At 38.8% G+C, this 23,517-nt stretch overlaps 1 protein-coding gene across 8 annotated transcripts in view; it reads left to right on the forward strand.

Annotated features, from left to right (window-relative positions):
* The window catches only part of SH3KBP1 (SH3 domain containing kinase binding protein 1), a 134,597-nt gene that overhangs the window by 48,212 nt on the left and 62,868 nt on the right, over nucleotides 1-23,517 (forward strand). For all 8 annotated transcript variants that reach the window (XM_083439448.1, XM_083439451.1, XM_083439452.1 and 5 more), the window contains 3 exons: nucleotides 4,058-4,181; nucleotides 19,487-19,593; nucleotides 22,480-22,606. In XM_083439448.1, coding sequence (XP_083295574.1) covers nucleotides 4,058-4,181; nucleotides 19,487-19,593; nucleotides 22,480-22,606 — 358 coding nt within the window. The remainder of the gene's footprint in view (nucleotides 1-4,057; nucleotides 4,182-19,486; nucleotides 19,594-22,479; nucleotides 22,607-23,517) is intronic.

Below are 23,517 nucleotides of genomic sequence, written 5' to 3' on the forward strand. Positions count from 1 at the left end.
CCAGAGCCAAAGGTGAGCAGGGTTCATTCCCCTCCCTCTCTGCCACTTCCTTGTTGTTTTCTGTGAGTGAAGCAGGTTCATTGCTCTTCTTGAACTAATGGCTTGCAGAGGGTTTAAAATTGTTTTGCTAATGGTCCCATGCAGTCCTAGGGCTATAGGTTGTTCATACCTATTCTATACCTTTAAATCTGTGGTCCTAATGTGATTTAGTGGGAATAGTGTCCAGGACTAAATTCACTTTTCATTGAAGTGCATTATAGGTGATTCAGTGGTGCTATGGAGCATGCTCAAAGAAAGTAACTCTGTCTGCCCCATTCATTCACCATCTTACCCAGTGCATTCAGAGCTCATTTCTTTGAGAAGTTTGAAGCCAATTTTTACCTGAGCTGCTGAACTGGCAGTATGTGAAAGGAACAATTTCATTTTGGAATAACACTAGCATGTAGGCCTCTGTCTTTACCTTTACTGGTGTCTGCTGTTCTCCAGAAACCTTGAGGTCCTACTAGATTCACATTAAAAACACAACGCACCAGCTCTTTCATTTTTGCTTTTCTCCTTACCCTCCATTAGCTGCTATGTCATCACAGTGTAGTAAAATGCAGTGTAGGAGCTTCCAGAGCTTGCAGTAATTCTATAAATTATTCACATTAATTTAACTTGTGGATTTGTTCCAAAGGACTGCATATTTCCATTTGAGTTGCTGTTCTGCTACCCAAATGTTTATAGCTCCCACCTCCCTTGGTTAAACAAGAATGATGATAAAATAACCAGAAATCTTCATTCACTCTGACAAAAGCAATGCAACACATCATTAAATGTCACATTATCCTCTAGTCAAGCTTGTTTATATCATGTTCTTCATGAGATTTCCTAGTGTTTCATGATGCTTTATTCTACATGAGTGAGATGCTGATAATGAAAGCTGAATGTATCCCAGATTTCTGTGGCTCTCTTACAATAGAACTATATAGTATATGTTAAGCCTGGCTCCTGTGTTGAATGACTTCCCTTATGGGCTGGAGAAGAGTGTCTTTTGGGTTTCCTTGGTATTGGGCCTAGTGATGTCCCCAAGCCTGAAAGCATAAGAGACGCAGTAGTTCTCCCGTAACATAGGAATCAGTTGTGTTGAATATGACTAGAATTGTCAGTATTTCCCCCCCTTGAATTGTTTTAACCAAAATCATTGAAAAAACTGACACATCTGAACAGATCTGTTGAAGTTCCCCATTATCTAGTTCAGAAAAGATTGAGCACTTGAGCACAGAGCTTCTAGGAAGCTTTCAGAACATAGGAGCTCAGCCCTTCACCCCTTTCTAGTATCTAGCCAGGCTCTGATCTGGGTAGGTGATTACATGAGCTTCCATCTCTTCATGAGATTTGTGTGTGAATAGCTGGGCACTATACCAATGGCCCTAAAACTCATGCCTGGCACACCGTCTCCTCAGTCCCTGCAGCAGACGAGGAGGCGCAAATGTCCTCTCTTTAGAAGCTCATTCTGATTTATTAATAATATTTGTATCCTCTTTGGCTGTGATATTTGCTGGGAATTGGGATTTCTAAGTTGTTGTTTACCTTATTACTATGCACTGAGCTAACCATTATGGGTGTCAGTCCCATAATATATAAGCCTCTACTTGTGTAAAAAGCCTATCACAGCATTGACAATTGCAAAGTTTCCTGGATTTTTACTGTGCAAAAATCATAGTGTGAATTTGCTGTAAGAAAAAAACCTTTATTTATTTATGTAAAGGTAAAGGTGAAGGGACCCCTGAGCAATAGGTCCTGTCGTGACCGACTCTGGGGTTGCGACGCTCATCTCGCTTTATTGGCCGAGGGAGCTGACCTACAGCTTCTGGGTCATGTGGCCAGCATGACTAAGCCACTTCCGGCGAACCAGAGCAGCGCATGGAAACGCCGTTTACCTTCCCGCCGGAGCGGTACCTATTTATCTACTTGCACTTTGACGTGCTTTTGAACTGCTAGGTTGGCAGGAGCAGGAACTGAGCAACGGGAGCTCACCCCGTCGTGGGGATTCGAACTGCCGACCTTCTGATCAGCAAGTCCTAGGCTCTGTGGTTTAACCCACAGTGCCACCCGCGTCCCATTTATTTATTTATGTATATGTAAAAGATATAAATACAGATTTTGAACTGGTGTTGGGAATAATAGATTAATAATCTACACAAGACTAACAGAACATTTAGACAAAGATCAGAAAAGAAAATAACATGTTGATAGTTTGGTTTAAGGTTTTATTACCGGTAACTCTGAATCCTCCACCTCCCCCCGGTTATTTCCTTATTAATGGTTGTTGGGTTTGTTTTTTGCTTTCCCTCTGTAGCAGATTAATTTGATCATCAGGGTGCTGAGTTTCCAGTCCGAAGAAGAGGAAAAAATTTTATAGAAGGGAAGTTGTGTCTTTAGACACAGTGGCTAAAAATAGGTATTCTGCTTTTGAATGCCCTGGAATAAATTCTGAAAACAATCCATGATTGTTAGAAATAATTATTTAACAAAATTGCTAGTCTTCTCTTGTTTATCCCACCCTGTAAGCTATCTACCACTTTCAGAAGAGGTTAGTTTACCATTTACCATTTACCATTGTCAAGCAGTTAATCTATAAAATTAATTCATTACTCATTAAACTTCAAGATTACACTTCTGAAATTTCGAATCTGTACTATGTACATACCTAAAGCTTGTTAAATTTGGAGATTTCAGGTCAGTTTGTCAGAATTTTGGAGACAGGGATAATTTAGGAACCTAGCTTTCACATTTAGACTACCCTGTACAGTTTTGAGGGTTTTCTCTAGCTGAAAATGTCTCCAGGAAAAACTTAAGTATTGTTGGAGAAAGGCCCCTGCCTTGTCCACAGAATTGCTATGTGCTCATAGGAAAATACCATTTTCCATTGACCAAGAGTCCATTGGAACGGATTTTAGAGCTCTGTTTATTGAGGTCTCTTATTTCTGCTTTCAGAGCAATAAGTGTTGCCTCATAGGTCAAGGCTATAATAAAAATATTATAATCAGTTTTGTGATTTTGGAACTTTCAGTGTCAAAGGCAAGTAAAGTTTTAGGAATAGCACTCTTAAGTAGAACATTAAACTTCATGTTCATTGCTCACAATCTATAATCTGGTCGGAATCTACCAACAGTGAAGTTTCAGATTCTTGACGGCATAGCATGTTTCATTGCTTTCATTTATAGTGTATTGCGTAACCAACCGGAGGTATACCAGAAAATTACCATGAGCAGGGAAAGTCTAATTTAGCTGCAGTCATAGCTTTGCGAGGTGGGACACAATTTGAGGGCACAAATAAATCAATGAAGGGTGGCCTTGGGAACAGGGTAGAAATATTTTAAGAAAATATCCATAGTTTATTCATGGGCTTCTACACCTTCTGCCTACCAACCAGGAACAGGTTTGGGGTTGTTTTTTTGTTATAACACACAAATATCAATCTTTCCCCAAACTGAGTTGTTCCAGCTTTTATAAGACCATTTCTGGCGTGCATATGTAGTAAATCTGCAGACAGACTTTGAACCTTGAAGTTGTTAAGTTTCATTGCAAAGGCAGCTTTCTGTTTGTTTTGGGTGCTTCTACAAGTTTTTAAAAACTGGGCTGTATAAGTGTGATAGTCAGCGGTCCATGGGATAATGCAGCCTTCCCTAATCTGCCCTCTTCCTGTTTTGTCTTGTATTACTTGCAGTTACTCATTCATTTAGATTTTACATAATTTTATTAGTATTTGCATAAATGGTTTTCACCTTGCTTTATTGCATTTTAATGTTTCTTTTTATTATTTGTTGAATAATATTTTTTTTCCTTTTTAAAAAGGAAATGCTTTTTAAAGAAAAAATCAGCATTTTAAATTAAACTGTTTCAGTTAAACTAATTTGGGTTGGAGTTTAACTTATATTGTTGTTAACTTGTGTTACTTTTAGTCTGTCATTGCCTTGTTTTGTAATGCTCTGGGGCCTAGGTTCAGAGTTCATACCTAAACATTCTAAATAGTTCTTCCCTCTTTCTTTGTTTGTTTCTGTTTCTTATACAGGAAATAAAAAAAGAAGCAAAGAAGGAAGGTCCTGTCATCAAAGTACCAGAAAAGTCTATACATGAAGTTTCCAATGGAAGTCCTTTACTGTTGTCTGAGACAATTATTAGAGCCTCCAAAAAAGGTAATATATTTTAAATTACGGTAAAAGCTCCAGGGTAAACGGTATTTGGAATGTTTCCAACCATAAAATTATACACTGGACAAATGTGTATACATTAAGGGTAGAAAAAGTTATCAGATGGGCAAACAGGTTTATGAAAGCCAATTCAAACATCCACGTCACTGTGTCTTCCCATCTGAGGATATCACTCTCTTATCAAGTACAGAATTACTTGTGTTTCTTTAACCAAAGAGCTTCATTATTGAGTGCAATTATTTTAACAAGAAGCAGCTCGTTATAGGTAGATTCATGGCAACATAGGGCTTGTCAACACCAGAGTTTAGTGCCCTTCTGAAGCTACTTGTGTCTTTCTTTTCATTTCATTTTGGTGGTATCTACACATCTTCCTTCTCCAAGTGGCAGCTTGCACTCCCCCCCCCCCCCCAATTCAGCCTTTTCCAATTTGCAGATAATCCAATAAGGAAAGAAAATCCAATATAAAAGTGCATGCTATCCAACTGTGGATGTGCTGAAGCACATTGCGTGGCCAGGTTTCTTTATGTGTGTTGCTTCTGTCAGCTCAAAGGATGCAGTGTGCCTTTCTCCATTGGTTGTTGCTGAAGGCACATTTACAGTATTTTTTTTCTAAAACAGCTCTTTTGCACAGAACAGCTCAAATAACCAACTTACCACACCATACTAAGTTCATAATTGGCGAGTGACTGTTTATAGCTATATAGAAAAGCACAGTAAATGCTTCGGTAGTTAATTGTGCAAAGTAGGCAATGCTGGTTATATACATTTTACATTACCCACATATATTATCCATATATATATATGTTTTGGAAACGTGCTGAGTTTATTATCTCAGTACCAGTTTTCCCCTTCCTTTTCTTGCATCGTAGTATGATGAAATAAACAGGATATTCTCGAATATAGTTAGGTCCATGCAACAGCTTAAAAACTTGATCCTGCTAAATAGAATATGTTTTGATTGCTTGAAAGGAAACATGTAATTTTGACATAGTTGTGTCATTGGGTTGCCTTGCCAGTTATGCTCTCCAGAGAGTGTGGAATCATTCAAGGATTTTTATTTCAAGAACAAATGTTGTATTTTTTACCTTGGAGGCTTACCAGCTTCTGTTTCTTATCTCAAAGCCAAGTCCTTGGTGACTATGAAACTTTGAAATGTGCTATTCATGGCACAAACTGCCTGTTTGTGTCAAAATCTTCCTGGAAACTAAGGGAAAAAAACTTACCAGAAACCAGTACAGTGGTACCTCGGGTTAAGAACTTAATTCGTTCTGGAGGTCCGTTCTTAACCTGAAACTGTTCTTAACCTGAGGTACCACTTTAGCTAATGGGGCCTGCCACTGTGCCACCGCCGTGCGATTTCTGTTCTTATCCTGAAGCAAAGTTCTTAAACTGAGGTACTATTTCTGGGTTAGCGGAGTCTGTAACCTGAAGCCTCTGTAACCTGATATACCACTGTATTAGGCTATTGAGCCACCAATCAAAGGAAACTCAACCCAAAGGACTGAATCCAGGCAGTCTGTGAAACCAACAATCATCCTATATACGTAAGCAACTAGCAGCATCATACCCGGCATTGCTCAGGAATTCTAAGGATCAATGCATTCAGAAAGGTTCAGTCCACCATCTTGATTCAAAATGGCATCCAGTTGTATCCTAACTTAGATGAAAACCTGATCATGAAACTCCGGAACCATCATGCAAAATTTGCTTATATCTTATCAAACACCTAGCAAGCAAACAACTTCCCAGAATATATAGTAGATAGAATATTATATAATGAGAGGAATTAAACATAGCATTAAGCGAAAGTCCCTCCCCCCACAAAAAAAACACCTCTGTTGCAGAATATGATTGGATTTAGTTAGACAAGGGGATAAAATCCATAAAGTATTGCAGATAAGTAGGTGATCTATGGCAGATTAGAAAGAACAAGACAGTACTTAGAAGTCTTATTAGTTACCTATATAAGGTCCCAGGTAGGAGAATCGTGTTGGGGGAAAAGAAAACCAAAAAAACCCCTAAACCATGTGATATGAGATGTTTGATGAAGATGTACAGTACTAGAATATATGCCCTGAAAACCAAAGATTCTGATACATTTTGCCTGTGGAAATTTTGCATTATCTTTTCGGTGTTCTAAAAGACTTGGCATTGGGTTTTTTGGGTTACGCTTGTGCAAGTAATAGAAGGCTCCATATGGTCTGTGGCAGCTGGGCCTCTGTTATCTGGGGCACTAAAATGGAAAGGAAGTACATCCTGTTACAACTTTTAAATCCTAGCAATTTTTAATAGTGTTTTGGTATGCCTGGGCTTGTACTAACCATTTAATTTTTAATGTCTCCTGCAAGTTCACTTTTATGTAAGAGATTTTTAAATGTCACAGTATGTCAGAAAGCAAATGAAAGCTGGATAAACAGGAAAATTGACTATTCTAAATCATTGTACTAAGACTTGTACAAGGTAGAAAAATGATGAGGAAATGAAATGTAGCATGGTATCAAAGGTGCTTTTAAAAAACGATGGGTCGAGCCTCCTGACTCCTTGCAACTTCAACATGGGGTCCTGATAGTTTGGACCCAGACTGTTTTAAGGATTGACTCATCATTCCCATTTCTGGTCTGTGCCAGCTGTATATGGAAGTTTGCTTGGGACACTATACTTCTGTTGGTGCAGCACCATACTGTTGACTTGTGTTAATCTTGTGGTCTAGTAAGACCCCTAGGTCTTTTTCTTACATACTGCTGGCTAGCCAGGTGTCCCCTATCTTATCTGTGCAGCTGGTTCTTCCTGCCTAAGTGTAGAACCTTACAGCTGTCCCCATTGTAATTCATTTTGTTGGTTTTTGCCCGGTTCTCCTGTCTCTTAACATTAAGCATGAATCCTGATTCTGTCTTAAGTGGCATTGGCCACCCCTCCCAATTTGATGTCATCTGCAAATTTGATGAGCATACCCTCAATTCCTTAATCCAAGTTATTTATAAAGATGTTGAACAACAACGGACCCAGGACAAAACCCTACAGCACCCCACTTGTCACTTTTTTCAAGAATGACGAGGGACCATTAGTGAGCACTATTTGGGTTTGGCAGGTCAAGCAACTTCAAATCAACCTAACACTTATCTCGTCCAGTCTACATTTGCCAGCTTCTCTGCAGGAATATCATGGGGGACATTGTCAACAGCCTTACTGAAATCAAGATACATTATGTCCCTCAGCATTTCCCTGATCCATCAAGTTCATAAGGCACTGGAGATTTGAATTTATGCAAAGTAGCTAGATGTTCCCTTACCACCTCTTCCTAACTTGGGCTTCAGCTTCCTCTTTGCATCATTTATTAGTAAAAAATATATAGGACACTCTTTAACCTTAATCACCTCTCTAGAGTCTAGCAGATAAGACTCAAAATGATGTCCCACTTATCTCTCCTCTGTATTCAAATTAATGTAAAGCTGATAGCTCTGGCCCTCTTTTTCAATTTTATTGATCTTCAGGCTGAAGGAGCAGCCAGGTCATTTGCAGGTCTTTTCATTCTTGGAGGAATTTAAAGAATGCTACACACCTGACACGGCCATGATTCTTTGGTTTGATTTCTGTTAATGTGTTTCAATGCTGAACACAGAGAGAGAAGTTTGAAAAGTTTTTGGAATTTCATTTCCAGTTTTAAACCCAAGGGTAGGCCACTTGCATCAGTACTCTGGAGCATCTGCTCTGCCTGTTTTGTAATTTATAGGCATAAAATGATGGCAATGAGAATGAGAGCCAGAGACACAGATCAACAATCTCATCTTTGTAGAGCTGACAAGTTACATTCTGTTCCTGTAATGAGTTGCAATGAGGAAACTGTTAAGGAGAAGTGTATCACTTTCTCTTACCAGACTTGTGGCCAGTGTGAATGTTGCATGAGAGATGAGATTAAACTTGAAATGTCTGTGTCAGGACACTAAGGGTGCTATCCAGCCAAGAAGTTCCTCCAGCTCAAGTACTTTTGTCTGTGGCAACAGAACTTCCCTCTCCTCTGCTTGTGCATCCCCTAAATATGTCCTGGGGAACATTTAGGTGGCATGTGGGGAGAGGAGGGGGAGCAGGAAAAATAGCCTGGGCTATTGGAACTGTTTAGATGCATACTAGCCTAAGAAACTAAAAGTCAATTCAACGGCCCATTCATGGCGCAGCCAGCCATGTAGTTTACAGTGGAAAGAGACAGTGGGCTGGAAGGTGCTTGTCAGAGAGAACCAACTGAGGGAATAAATGCACACACACGGGAAACCATTTATAGCCAAAGACGGTAGGTGAAAATGGATTCCAGTATCTGGGACAGAAGGGAGGAAAGGCTGATATGGGACAATGTATTTGATAAAACATGTATAGGTTTGGGGGGGGGAGGGGGGGAGCGGAGAAAACAACCATTATAGACAGGTTCCAAAGAAATTGAGACATTTCCGTTACATTCCTGTATATTGTTTAGATTTGGGCTTTTGCTGTTTGACTTTTTAAAAATCCTAAACCCATATTTCTAGGATGCATTATAAAAATTCAGGGCATTTGTTTATGAAAGCATTTAAATGGCATCCACAATCTAAACAAGAGAGAGAGAGCGCAACTGGTATTTCCTTTTTAAGTAATAAAATAAGTGACTCTTAATTGGTTTTATGTCATCACGTCTTCACTACAGCCAAATTATGCTTTCCTTCTAACCCATGAAGCAATTGGTGATTACTCCATTAATGGCAAATGCATTGTGTTCAGTCATGTAATATATTTGATCTTATGTACTTGCGATAAAAAAATGTATTTATTCAGAAAATGGAATGTACAGGTTTATGATATGCAGCATACCAATTCAGTATTTTTTTAATAATTATGATGGAGCCACCATTTTTCCCTTGGGCAACATATGCTTCCCTCCCTTTTTGTCTATGTATCTAAGCTGTGAAGCTGATTCTAACTCTGAGCTAGGGGATTGTCATGTGGCCTCCTCCTTTACAGTGGCTGCCCCCTTGTGGTAGACCATGTACAATAATTAGAACAGTATTTTTTTCTCTCTCTCCTGTATAGTGAGCATCATGGAGAATGCAGGTTAGAACAGCAAGTCAATATGTCTTTTTACTGGAAAGGTTTGTGGTAAGATGTGAAGAGGGGCTATGTCAACCTCTCTGGGGCCCTTCATGCTCACACATTCATATTAAGCCATAGTTTGGCTTAGCATTTTCTCTGAACCAGCTTGAGTGTATGATCATATATTATTGTGCAAATGTTTTGATTCCAGTTCCTAATAAGCTGTTCCTTTTCTATGAACAATAGTTGTAACAAGTGCTTTTATCTAGAAAAATGCATGCTGGTAGTCACCATGATGTTGGTACAGTAAGTGCCACACTTTTTAACAACAACAACAATGCTGGTACTGCGTGCCCTTGAGTACCCCCTGGGGGAAAAACACCGGTTGTAACAGTTATCTTTCTCTGTTCTGAAGAATAAGATAGTTTAAGTATGAATGAGACTTCCAGGATTTTCTAAAGTCATTTGGAAACTTTCTCTAGATTTAAATGCATGCAAGTTATCTGAGTTGAGGATGTGCACATTTTACTGTGTTAGTGTATACTACAGCATGTTACACCAAGCAGCTTGTTTGGATAAAAGGTGACAATGCAGATAATCCCACACCTCTTCTTTGTTTTTAGGGATAGCCTCATTTCTGTATGGCCCTGAGGTATTCCATAACCATTTGCTTCCCTCATGGTTAATTTTAAGTGGCAGATGTTCAATAACATAATGAAATCACTGCTATATTGGTTTACAAAGCCCAATGTTGTGTCATAATGATTCATTTATCTTGATGCCAAATACAATGCAGTACTCTGCTTATATATGAATTTGCGCAGATAGCTTGTCTGTTCTAGGCTTTGTTCTTTATGGATAACACCTTCATATATATTTTTAGGGGGAAAATTAAACTGCTCAGTCAAAAAATTCTCCAAGTGGTATTCAAATAAAATTGTATTTAAAACATGACTAAAAGTCACACATCAGTAAAAAACAAATATACATACAACCATTATCATTAAAAATAAATATAAAATCAACATAACTAAATCATCTGTATTGCTGAAACAGAAAACCTTCAGAGCATTTATATCTTCTACAAAAAGTGGAATACTTTAAATGATAGTTTGTGAGGAAAGAAATAGTGAGATATCACTAAATAGAAACAGGAAGTTTGCCTCTTCAGTCTTCTGAAAAAAACACAAAGGTTTTTTCCTTTAATCCATATACCAAAATGTTTGCTACTTTTAGGAATGAAAATATTCCTAGTGGAGTCAAAAGGCTGTATCCAATATTAGTCATACTCAGAGCAGACCTATCAGATTGTATGGACATGATTTACTAAGGTGCATTAATTTGCAAGGGTCTACTTTGAATATAACTTAGTTGGCTATATCCCAAAGAACGCATTTTTCTCCTCTTGTTAGAGGCCCCTAAAGGTACCTGAGTATCATGGGAAACAAATAAGGAAATGCATGACTGAAAAACAATTCGTTGAACAGTTGAAGAACAATTCATTTTGGAATGCTATATTTTTAGAATTCATTCTTTAAAACGAAACAAAAAATATGTTCATAAATGACATACTTTTGTCCTGTATTTTTAGTCAATATCTTACTTTATCCTGTTTAACAGAAAAAGTTAATAATTGCTCACTTATATTAAAGCAAAAGAATCCTAAGGGGATATATATAGATATAGATATAGATATAGATATATAATATTTTCATTAACTTTTTTGTTCCAAAAATTAATGGAGTCTAAGCTGGACATAATCTGTTAGACATATTGCCCTTTTTGTAACATGCTTGGTGACATTTTCAGTCACCTCTGGGTTCGGCACACATATTCATCTTTCAGAAGCCCATTAATTGGTCATTGCCTGTATTTTCTTTGATGATTAGAATGCATATAAAGATATTCAATTTTGTATCTAGATATTAGTCATGCTCTCTCAAACTCCATTTGAGATAAATCAGCTGTTCCTTTAAAAAATGAGATGTTAAACAACTGCTGTTATGTGTTGCTAAGGATGAAGGCAATATAAATAACTTGCTATTGTATCCCTATGAAATAGTCTACAGTCTTGAACTGAAAATGTTTTTGAGATTTTTAAAAATATACTAATAACAGGCTTTCATTTATTTATATCCCTTGCACAACAAAAAAAGATTATCTGTTGATCTGTTTAAGTGATTTGGGGTTAACTTTTAATTAAGTATTTAACCATATTCTTAGTTCATTGAGTAAGGGGTAAGGGCGGGGGGAGATACAGTTTTCTCTGCCCACCCCCACAGTACTAAAGAGAATATTTTATTTAAGCAGTTCGGAATCACTTAGGTGCTTGGTAATCTAATGAGAATTTTATTGTTCATGTGGGAGTATGTGCTAACTGAAGCGAATGGCATTAAACTAGCACTTCTGTAGGCTACAAATGTAGTTTAGTTATACAACAAAATGCCTTTCTCCTGACTCTTAATTCTATAGGTCATCTTATAGATACTCCTTATAGATATATATCTGCAGATACTGAATAGGATCTAAAGAGGGTATATGCATACCCAAGGAACTATTGATTTTGAACAGCAGACTATTAATTATCATTGTAACCCCTCAGTTTCAAAAGCTATTTTGCCCTGTGATATGCAAAGCTGCTGCTCAAATAGTCCAGAGTTCTTTTGCATGATGGAACTATTTTAAGATTCCTTAGCTCTTGGCCACAACATCATTATTTCTTTATTTCCCATTGCTGCAATGATAAGGTTAGTAGGTTCACTTGCTTCATTGTATAGTGTTTGGTTTGCATTAATTGAGTGTCTGAGCAGTTTTCACTCCTACATGGAAACATTCAGACATTGCAAGAGGGGGTAGGGGAAAGTGAGGCTGTAAGCCCAATACAGTGGTACCTTGGGTTACAGATGCTTCAGGTTACAGGCTCCACTAACCCAGAAATAGTGCCTCGGGTTAAGAACTTTGCTTCAGAATAAGAACAGAAATCACGCGGCGGCAGAGGGAGGCCCCATTAGCTAAAGTGGTACCTCAGGTTAAGAACAGTTTCAGGTTAAGAACAGACCTCCAGAACGAATTAAGTTCTTAACCCGAGGTACCACTGTACTGTGTTCCTTCCCAATTTTAGCGAAACCTTCCTCCAAGTCATCACAAAAGGCAGGGCTTTGTTGCACCCATGCCCCTCCTCACATGGCCTCTGAGGAGTGAATAGGTTTTGGAGCATGTCTGTTTTTTGGTCTTTTCAACTTCTAGTCTGTGATCAAAGAGGGAGGATTAGACTTGAAGGACATCTGCCCATAGGCCCAACTTTTGCCTTGTCTCAACTGAATAATAAGAGTTGTAAAAAAAAAAAAAAGAACTATCTGAGGACAGTCTCATTACAGTCGCACCTTGGTTTTCGAACAGCTTAGTTCACGAACAACTCAGAACTCGAACGTCGCAAACCTGGAAGTAGGTGTTCCAGTTTGTGAACTGCTTCGGAAGCTGAACGTCTGGCATGTCTTCTGCAACTTCTGATTGGCTGCAGGACGCTCCTGCAGCCAATCGGAAGTCACACCTTTGTTTTCGAATGTTTCAGAAGTCGAACGGACTTCTGGAACGCATTCTGTTCGAAAACTAAGTTATGACTGTATATAGTTATGTCCTCGGGTAGCACTAGACTTAGTTGTGTCTGGGTGGAGTTAGGAGGCTGCTGTTACTTTCTTGTCTGAGAGAGATACTAAAGTTCTTGATAATAAAGCTTCCTGACTGGTGTGCCCATGACAAGCTTCTAAGAGCTGCAGTTTTTATCCAAATGCCACAATTGGTTGAGTTCTCAATTACTGACCTAGACAGAGATGATTTATACTATACATTTGTCTGGGTCTGTCAGTGTCTGCCATGGTAATTAATGATATCTTCATTGTAGTATAATACATTAAGCACATGTTATTCTTTGACAGAGATAAAAACTAGAATAGCAGTTGGATCCTGATTGAACTCATAGATTATTTATGTAGATTTTTTTTGGGCTAAGAAATTCATGTCTCTCCTTTGGAGACAGTACAGTGCTGAAGTGTGTTATCTGGTGACAATGTTTTTCTACAGCTGCTTTCTAAAATAAGCTGGTGAATTACTTAAAGACTTGCATGCATTTTATAAATCTTTGTAGCAAATACTGATATCTAGGGTTATAACGGGTGAATTTTTAAATAGATATGAATTTCTGTCAAAGCTCTGCAATTGCACTGTTAAGAAAAGTTTAATAGTGCACTTCATTTAAGTAAGAATTACTTTTTTTGATTGGATTGCATAATGGTACTTAGATTTATTTTTATTTATTAATACATTTCAAAGTCACCTAGTTTGATACAGTGGTACCTCGGGTTAAGTACTTAATTCGTTCCGGAGGTCCGTATTTAACCTGAAACTGTACTTAACCTGAAGCACCACTTTAGCTAATGGGGCCTCCTGCTGCCGCCGTGCCGCCGGAACACGATTTCTGTTCTCATCCTGAAGCAAAGTTCTTAACCTGAAGCACTATTTCTGGGTTAGCGGAGTCTGTAACCTGAAGCGTATGTAACCTGAAGTGTATGTAACCTGAAATACCACTGTACTGTGTTTTTCTTTACAGTTTCTGTAGTCTCCATCTATCTTCTTCAAATATTTGAAACCTGCCATTTCCGCCCACAAAGAACATTTTTCTGGATTCCCACAGAATTTTCTGTGTGGGGGGAGGGAGAGATATGTGGATAACTTATACAGGTGGTGGCCATTTTGCGCGGGGGTTCCGTACCTGACCCCTGCACGCATCGGCGGAGTGTATAAGCGTGCCCTACCCCATTACGCCCCACTCCTCCCTCATTACGCCATCTTCGGTTTCCAAAAGGACCCGCATGTTGGCTGTTGCACGTCATTTGGACATGCCTAAAATGATTGTCACCTGTATCACATTACTTTTTAATGTACATGTAATTAAATCATTAGGGTGGCGCTGTGGGTTAAACCACAGAGCCTAGAACCTGCCGATCAGAAGGTTGGCGGTTGAAATCGCTGCGATGGGGTGAGCTCCCGTTGCTCAGTCCCTGCTCCTGCCAACCTAGCAGTTCGAAAGCATGTCAAAGTGCAAGTAGATAAATAGGTACCGCTCCAGCAGGAAGGTAAACGGTGTTTCTGTGCGCTGCTCTGGTTCGCCAGAAGCGGCTTAGTCATGCTGGCCACATGACCTGGAAGCTGTGTGCCGGCTCCCTCAGCCAGTAAAGCGAGATGAGCGCCGCAACCCCAGAGTCGGCCACGACTGGACCTAATGGTCAGGGGTCCCTTTACCTTTAATTAAACCATTAAGCTTACACAAGAAGAACAACACCTCTCTCCAACTGGTCTTTCCAACTTTTACTTTTGACACAAAATGGTGTAACAGTTCTTCGAGTTGTAAAAGATGAGATAAAGAAATGTAACAGGTGACCTTATAGACTCATTTTTGTTGGTGTCTTGAGAATTTTTCTGAATGGCAAACTAAAGTAGACTCTAACAGTGACATCCAAGAATTAATGATTACAGATTCATATGCCTAAAAGCATGTGAATGATGCCAGCAGATGTCAAAATTTTAGGCGTTTTTCTGTTGTGCTTCTGCTGCTCATCCTGAAGCATCTGTAGGCCAGGCTGTAGTGTCACTGCGCAGCAGATAACTTGCAATGTGGCGTGAAAAATACATGACAATGTAATTGGAAGATAACAAATACATAATCTTGAAACCTTTTACTTGAAATGATTATGTACCGCGAGAAAAAAAAAGTCAAGCTTGGCAGGCAGGAAATGCATTGGGTGTGTAAGACTATAAATCAAGAGGCAAAGGGTGTTGTTTTATTCATAGAATGAAATTGCTGGAATGGTCCCAAAGGACAATTGAGCCCAACCCCACTGCCTAAAGGCAGCGCTGAGCCAGTTGTATATGCATCAGAAAAGAGAGCTGTGACATGCTCCCACTGTGCACAAGCAATTCAGTATCCCTTCTCCCATAAGACATTATGAAGACAGAGCCATGTGTATAGCCTGTCACTCCAGTGGAAAAGAAATGGTTTCCCCTGCTGCTCTTGGGCTCCCACATCTATTGGAGTTGGTGATAAAGAAGGAGGGAGATTAGGAAGAATATGATGGGCCAGGCAAACTCCCATTTCAGGAATTAGTAGCAAGGCTGACCTACATATTATTAGCAAATCTAATTACCTAAAAAACATAACAGAAGGCTGTATGTTTAGGCACGATTCCTTTGGAGGCAGAGTCATGAAAACCTTAGTTTGAACTCTAGTTAGATTTTTGGAAAATAGCATTTTAGCATTTCCCCCCCCCTTGGAAAAATTAGTAAATTTTCCAGAGCTATTTCTCTGTAGGGATTGATTCCGAAGCTTCTCAGTTAGTTAGATTATAAGTACATTTGCATGTTACCAAAACCTTAATAGGTTAAACCATTTCAAAAACACTGATCCTTCCACAGTTCCTAAAATAAATTTATGTACTATGAACAAATAAGCAGGTATTACTTGTCTATATTATTTTAGCAACCACGAATAACCTGTGCTAAATATTGGAAAAGAAAAAATACTCACTGCCTATATCTGGGGCTTTGCAACACTTTATACAATGACATGGGAGAATTCATGAGAACCAATTTAAAGAATGGGAACTTCATAAGGTTTCTTTTGGTATGTAAAATAGGATCATAAAACAGTTGCCTTACCCCCAAATACGTGTATTAATTTCTGTAAAAGAGATGAAATATTTAGCTATTTGATGATTTCCGAATTCTCAGAAGGAAGGTTACTATTTTAATGTATACTTTTTTCCATTGTTTGAGACAGGAGCAGATTAAAGCCCCATTGATTAAAACTGCCTCACATTAATGAACCAACTAAAACTTTGGCTTGATTGATCTACCCCTTAAATTTACACCCCTACTTCAAATACAGTGTGGAAATTTAAATGTTCAGGGATAACTACTTAGGACTAAAAAAATTAAAATACTAATTAAATTGATTTATCATGCCCTTCCAATAAGTGTTTTCATCATATATATTTTTAACTGTGTTTGACTCATTTTGGTATCTATGCAAATTCTCTTTGCTGGAAGCGAAACCAGCTCTTCAAATATACAGCTTATAGAGACAAGGTCTAGTTTCCAAGGAGACCTACTAGCATAGTGCAGAAGTAATAGAATTAAATTACTTACATATTTTGAACAGTGTTCTTAAAACACATTTTGATTTGCTTTGAATATTTCAGTATGCATGGGGAAATGATTACTATTGTAGGATAAAATGTAACATTTTACAGGTTTGCTAAATATATAACATTTTAAGATTAGAATATTTAATATGATTTACATTATGTTAATTTAAATAAATTAAAAGAAATGTGATTTGAATGAATGTTATGAGATCCAATTATTTGTTAATAGCAATAAAGAAAACATTAGACCAAATCTGAACAAACATATTCGTTTCCACAACAGGGAGTAAAGGGGAGATAGTCTTGGAACACACCAAACTGATTTGAAAATATTCCACAACATTTATGTACTGCTTATATCATTTTTGTATAAATATTGCTCCTTAAATAAGCCTGCTGCATAAACCTGAGAGGAAGAATGGCTTTATGGCAGATGATGATGCAAAGTCCTCTATGCTGTCGAGAGTCACAATTGTGCGGATGCATCTGGTAGCCAGCTCTCAATGAACAGATCTTTATCTCCAAACTCCTGAGGCCCTTAAGAGACCCCACATCAGGGCTTGCAATGAGATCACCCTCACCCACCCACTGTCCTCTCTGGCTAAATGCCCTGCTGACATCTCTAGCGATCAGCAAAAGCACCACTGATCTGCAGGCTTGGTAACATTTCTTTCCAGTTCTGTCAACAGGCAGCCAGCCAAATTGCACAACGAAGTTTGGCATTAGCCTACATAAGCAGCACATGAACATAAAGAAGGGATGGACTGAACAGCTATTTATGTCCCGCTTTAGCCTTAATGGTACTCAATGATAGGTCTGTTCCATCCCATTTTAATGTTGAAAGAGCACATAAAAAGTCGGCATTTATCTTGTAAGCATTCTGTACATGTTTTTCTATGTAAAATAAGTAGTTTCTAATCTACACACTTCTCAGTACTTTCCAATGAATTCATCTGTAATACAGGATGAGACTTTTAACATGTGTGCTCTGTATCCACGGGGCCTCTTTTAAAAGACTCACCCTGTATTTGTGCACATCTTTTTTCATAAAGATTATTGTTGTTGTTGTTGTTGTTGTTGTTGTTGTTGTGTTCCAGTCCACAAGCTGGTTCAGAAGTGTCAGGCCCGTCAGCTTTGAAAAGCAGACCAAACTAATTCCTCTTTCATCCCTAATGCTAAGGCTGAACTCACCAATATCAGGTCTCTGTTGATTCTCAATGGGCGGATCACAGAGGGACAATCCTTGCTATTCACTTCTATCTCCCCTCCCCCCCCCCGCTCTCTCTCCTCCCTCCCTTCTTTGTTGTGGGTAGAAATGGGTCTTTGCACCAAAATGCATCAAATTTGTTTTTGTCAGCATTCTGGAACCCCGGCAGTGTGGATGTTGCTTGTACCACCCTCAAATATTTACTACAGGGCCATATAAAAAGGACAGGTTAATACTCGTATTTCTCACACCTTTTTGAATACCTGACCTGGCTAATAATATTAAGCCAGTGATTTTTATACCTGGACTTTTGTGTCACTTCTTCCATGGCTTGCTTTTGCTGGCACAGTTCAAAGAGTTGGGTTAATCATCAAATAACAAAGCAGTATAAAGAATACCCCTTTTGTATGGTAGGGTTACCTTTTGATTGTAGCAATTGTTCTGCTGCCATCAAAAGTAATAATAAGAATTTAACATGAGGAGTGCAATTGAGAGTTCTTCCTGGTGAGTGTTTTCTTCAGAATGGTTAGCGGTATAAACTGACATGCTGAGCTGACCTGTGCCGCTGCGTCAGTAACTGTTGTTAGCTTTTATTCAGAGAGCTCTTTCAGAAATGTCATAGGTTAGGTGGCAATTAGAGCCCCACATGCGTGTGACCTACACACTTCTAGCTGAGGAGGAACTTGCTCTATAATTCAACGAAAAATAATTTTGTTCACTAAGAGAATAACTAATTTGAATAGGAGGTTAAATAAAATAGAAGGTTCAATAAAAAGTGTGTACTTGCAAGTGGCGTAGAGAAGCAGGCTATTTCGCATAATTGAATGGATGCTTTCATAAAACCTAGTAGTTAAAATGACATTTGTTTCTTTTACAAAAGTCACTAACTTTTTTAGAGTTGAAAATCTTGGGCAAGGAGGCAGTAGAGTATAGCTTTCTTAGTGAAATTAAGATAACCACAGCCCTTTTCAGAAATTCCAAAAAAGGAAAGTAGACACATGAAAATGAGTGTAGAATGTACTGTAGAGATGAGTGTGTCAGCACTCTGTCACCTTCCAAATCATAGAAGGCAACAGTCTTCAGCTTGGAACCATTTGTAGGTTTTTGCTCCACATTGCATTTAGTCACATTCTGTAAGTTGGAGGGAGATGGCGCTATGGTCGCTTAGAGCAACTTCCCCCTCCACCTGCTGAAGTTGTGGTGGACCTTGGTTTCTCAAATTTCAGCTGCACCCTGTGGGACATCAAAATTTGGCCCCTCTCGCCTTCCATTCAACACGGTAGATACAGCGTCGCCTGCAGAGTCCCTATGGCTCCATGCCCAGTGCGACTGAACCAATCTCTCTTCCCTAAACCCACCTCCGCTGCAGTCTCCTCTGCTGTGGGCAGATCCTGCTGCCATCACGCCACTGTCTTCTGCCACAGGCACACCCACTACCTTCTGTGGCAGAGCGTACCTTCAGCAAAAGTGGAGGAGGTGGGGCAGAGGGGAGGGGAGGATGCACCTATGTGGGAAACAAGGGTGGTGAGCAGCGTACTCCTTCACCCCAAATCTGCCTTAGACGACCTCCCCACCTTGCCTCATGGGAGGTCTAGCTGTGACTAGGACACTCCTCTCTCTACCCCATCTTCACCCGTCTCCTTTTCCCTGAAGTTTGTGAAGCTCATACTCAGTAAACATACTGCATTTGTTGTTCCTGTAGTGCTCTAGGTTTCCTGTAATTTTCAGACGTGTGTTGAGAAAGGGCAGCATAGCTAACTACTTTGTAGTGCAGTTGATAGTTCAAGCACAAATGTTATAATTAATAATGTTTTTAACTTTTTATGTAGGTGATCGAAATAGGCGGAGAAGATGTCAGGTGGCTTTCAGTTATATGCCTCAGAATGAAGATGAACTAGAGTTGAAAGTTGGAGATATCATAGAGGTGGTTGGAGAAGTAAGTAGCACTCATATGCTTAGAAAAGTACTCCATTGTTGGTTCAGTGGATGCATGTGTTCTTATTTTTATGTCGTGAACTGCTGTGATCTTCAGATGAAGGGCAGTATACAAATTTAAATAATAATAATATAGACAATCCAAGGAAGATTCAGTAACAGTGTCTGTAACAGTTTTCTTGTAACAGTGACAAGAACGTCAGCATACATGTAGGACATTTTATGTGGCCTGTGGGATTCTTTGCTATCTAAGAGGGGAGTGGTTGGACAGAATATATTGTGCATAAAATCCCAAATAACTCTGTGATATCATAACCCTATGAAAAATATGTGATTGTGGTACTTAAAAAGCAGCAAACCATTTTAAATGTGTTCAGCTGAATAAAAAATAGCACGCATGATAAAATCAGTAGAAGTTAAACCAAGAAATCTTTGGCTCAGTACATGAATCCTCAATTTTTATTTTGTTCCTATGAAGGCAAGCATTGCTTCAGTGCTTGATGTTGGAACAATATCCTATGCTAGATTGCTAATCTCATGATGGATGTTTACTATGTATGCGTATAGGAGATAGGCTGTTTCATGAATAATGCATTTTCATTTGTAACCTTTTATTGGCTTAAATTAATAGCACCATTTAATACAATATGGCGCAAGACTGGCTCAATTTGGGATTGCTAAATTTCAGAGTCAGCGTTGTGTACAGTTTACAGTGCATTATAACCTCTATCCTTGTGTCTTGTCGCACTTCACAGTTTGTTTACATAGAATCATAGAATCTATGCCAAGCAGGAAACACCATCAGAGCACTCCTGACATATGGTTGTCAAGCCTCTGCTTAAAGACCTCCAAAGAAGGAGACTCCACCACACTCTACATGTCTTACCTATATTCATTTCTTATTCATATTAATACAGCACCTTCAAAATGCACTGCGCTTTGAATAATAACAAGCAAAAAAAAATCAACAACCTTAAAATTTGCGTGGGGAGAAAGATAGGGAGGGAGGTGCAGGTAACTGGAAGAATATGCTTTCGGTTCAGTTACAGTTACTTAGGCTTGGTTTCAGTAGGGAATCAGGACTTAAAGGGTTTTGAGGAGGATTAAAAAGAAAGATGTGGCATCACATAGGTTTACTTGGAAGGAGTTGCATGTGTAAGCAACAGTGGAGGAATCTTTGATGGGCTGACTGAGAGCGGTGGTTGTGAAACCAGGGGTTAGCAAACTTTTTCAGCAGGGGGCCGGTCCACTGTCCCTCAGACCATGTGGGGGGCCGGACTATATTTTGAAAAAGAAATATGAACAAATTCCTATGCCCCAGAAGTAACCCAGAGATGCATTCTAAATAAAATCATACATTCTACTCATGTAAAAACACCAGGCAGACCCCAGAAATAAACCAGAGATGCATTTTAAATAAAAGGACACATTCTACTCATGTAAAAACACGCTGATTCCTGGACCGTCCATGGGCCGGATTGAGAAGGCAATTGGGCTGGATCTTGCCTACCCCTGAACTACACCAACTTTCACCTTCAGCTTGGTGTACATTTCAGTTTGTGTGTGTGTGTGTGTAGGGCTCAGGCGATTTGTGGGTTCCAGGAGAAGACCTCAAGTACGCAATGCACCCACAGGCATTATGTTGCTGAACTCTGATCTATTTTCTCTTTCCCACCCCTTCCCCCATTGCTCAGTTTCTTACAAAAACAAACAAGTGATATTTCCAAAATCTAGTATTTCTTCAAAATAATTGCACTACAGAAGTATTCTTTGTTTATATATTTCTCTGTGTGTGTGTGTCTTCAGCTTTAGTCACCTACCTGTTTGGAAATTTTTGCAACAATGTAGTCTGTTTTGAATCAATAGGCTTATTAATTTTTTCAATTATTTAAAAAAAGGATAATTACACAGCCATTTCCAAACTGAACTGACTTTTTATTTTCTTTTTAAACCTGTATCAAACTGAAAATACTCAGTAAAACAAAGTGTTGTAACATTTTCAGTAAGCTTTTTTAACTTAGTCGCTTCCCAAATAATTGTGGTTTTTTTTAATTAAAAAAGCATTTCTTTTTGCTAGAAAGAAGGGTTTGGGACCCATGTTAGAGGCTAATCTTTTGCATACAGAAACTGTCCTCTTCTGTCACTTTTCTGTGGATGGACAATGTCTGATGGATGGAAATTATTAAAATGTCAAGAATATCCTTAGCTGATCTAAAGAATGAGTCATTCCTTGCTGTCACATTATAACCCAAGGGCATTTGGTATTTAGGGACTGTCATTTCCTAGCAGGAAGCTGCTGCTCTATGTGGAATAGTTTTGCATAGGAGGAACTAAATCATTTTATGTGACATATTTATTTTTAATGCTGTTAGGCTAGTAAATAATTCATTCAGGGCTTTCCAATAGAAATAACTTCTGTATTGTGTTGACATATTCCTTGTCTTCAATTCAGAGTACTCAAGTCTGGTAGCATCATTCATATAACAAAAATGATAACATCAAGAATTATTGTCCACAGTAGTATAAATGAAATAACATGGCCATTTTTTACTCTTTCTGTTGAAATATTGATTCAATTTCCATTTCAGCCCAGAAGCAGTTCAGCTCATTTGGAAATTAAACTAATCATAACAAATGCAAGAATTTTGTGGTGCGGTTACTATGGAATTAATTGCTAGTTGTTACCTTTTTACATAGTACTTCTAATTTGTGGTGGGATTTATTGTGTTTGCCCCCTCACAACAACCCTGTGAGATAGGTTACTGTTGTCAGTTTAAGTATTATATATTATCAAAACCAATGAAAGATTTACTCAAATTATTCCAAATTGTCCCATGTAGATGTAAACTTGCAAATGTCCATATGTATGTCTTCTTTCTTGGCTCAGGTGGAAGAGGGTTGGTGGGAAGGAGTTCTCAATGGGAAGACTGGCATGTTTCCTTCCAACTTCATAAAGGAGCTTTCTGATTCTGACGATACTGGAACTGTCCAACAGGAGCAGCTAATAAAACCAAGTAAGGATACAAATGTTAACTGACCCTTCTTTGTGTTAGCTTTGGTTACTGTTGTTTTTTTACTGCCATGGTGGTATTTCCAGGTATTCCTGCTTCTGAACATCTACTGCCATATTTTAATCTGGAGCGATCTAGCTGGGAGAAGTTGTTGTCAACTGTCCAAGGTGGTACAGATGCAATCCTTACTGCAGTCTTGCAATTGGGAGTGGGCTGCAAAATTGCATGTTCCTTTCCTTCCCTTCTTCACAGAGTACCCTGCCCTTCTCACTTACGATTTAGCATTATGCCTCTCCACTGGAACCTCCTAAATGCGAATTCAGAAAATTCATTTTTAAAGTGGAAAAGGAGGAAAATAAATGATCCTGTGGTTTGCTCCCAATCACTGGGCTTTCTGTTTGGGGAGTGTGACACTTGGCAGTGGGTCTGGGGGTCTGCTTTTCCTTTTGGAATTTGAAAACCTATTTCACCTATTCCCTAGATCAAAAATCAAACTTCCATTATGTGAGGATTTCTTGTTCTTTCTGTAAAGATCCCTATCTTTGGGGAATGATAAATACTGGTGCAGAATTGCCAAAAGACCTGTACAAATTATTTTAGCAAAATTAATTGTTTTGGACCTCAGCAGTGTTCCTCGGGGACTTGCACAGGGCTTCCCTCACATCTGTCTCTGGAAGAATACAGTAGAAGGCTCTTTTTGAGCCTATTATTCTTAGTGGTCTGCTTATCTGTTGGCATCAATACAACTATAAATGCCAAGTGTATTTGGGAAGTTTTATGCTATCTGCTGCCTCCCTCAGTTTGCTTCTTTATAAACAGAGCAAATGATTAATTCATACGGTTTGCTGTAAGTAACGCTGTTAAAATAATTTTAGGTATTTTATATTGCACTTGAATTTTCTTGCAGCTCTAAG

The sequence above is a fragment of the Podarcis tiliguerta genome, assembly GCF_965153285.1.
Source record: "Podarcis tiliguerta genome assembly, chromosome: 4".
NCBI lineage: Eukaryota > Metazoa > Chordata > Lepidosauria > Squamata > Lacertidae > Podarcis > Podarcis tiliguerta.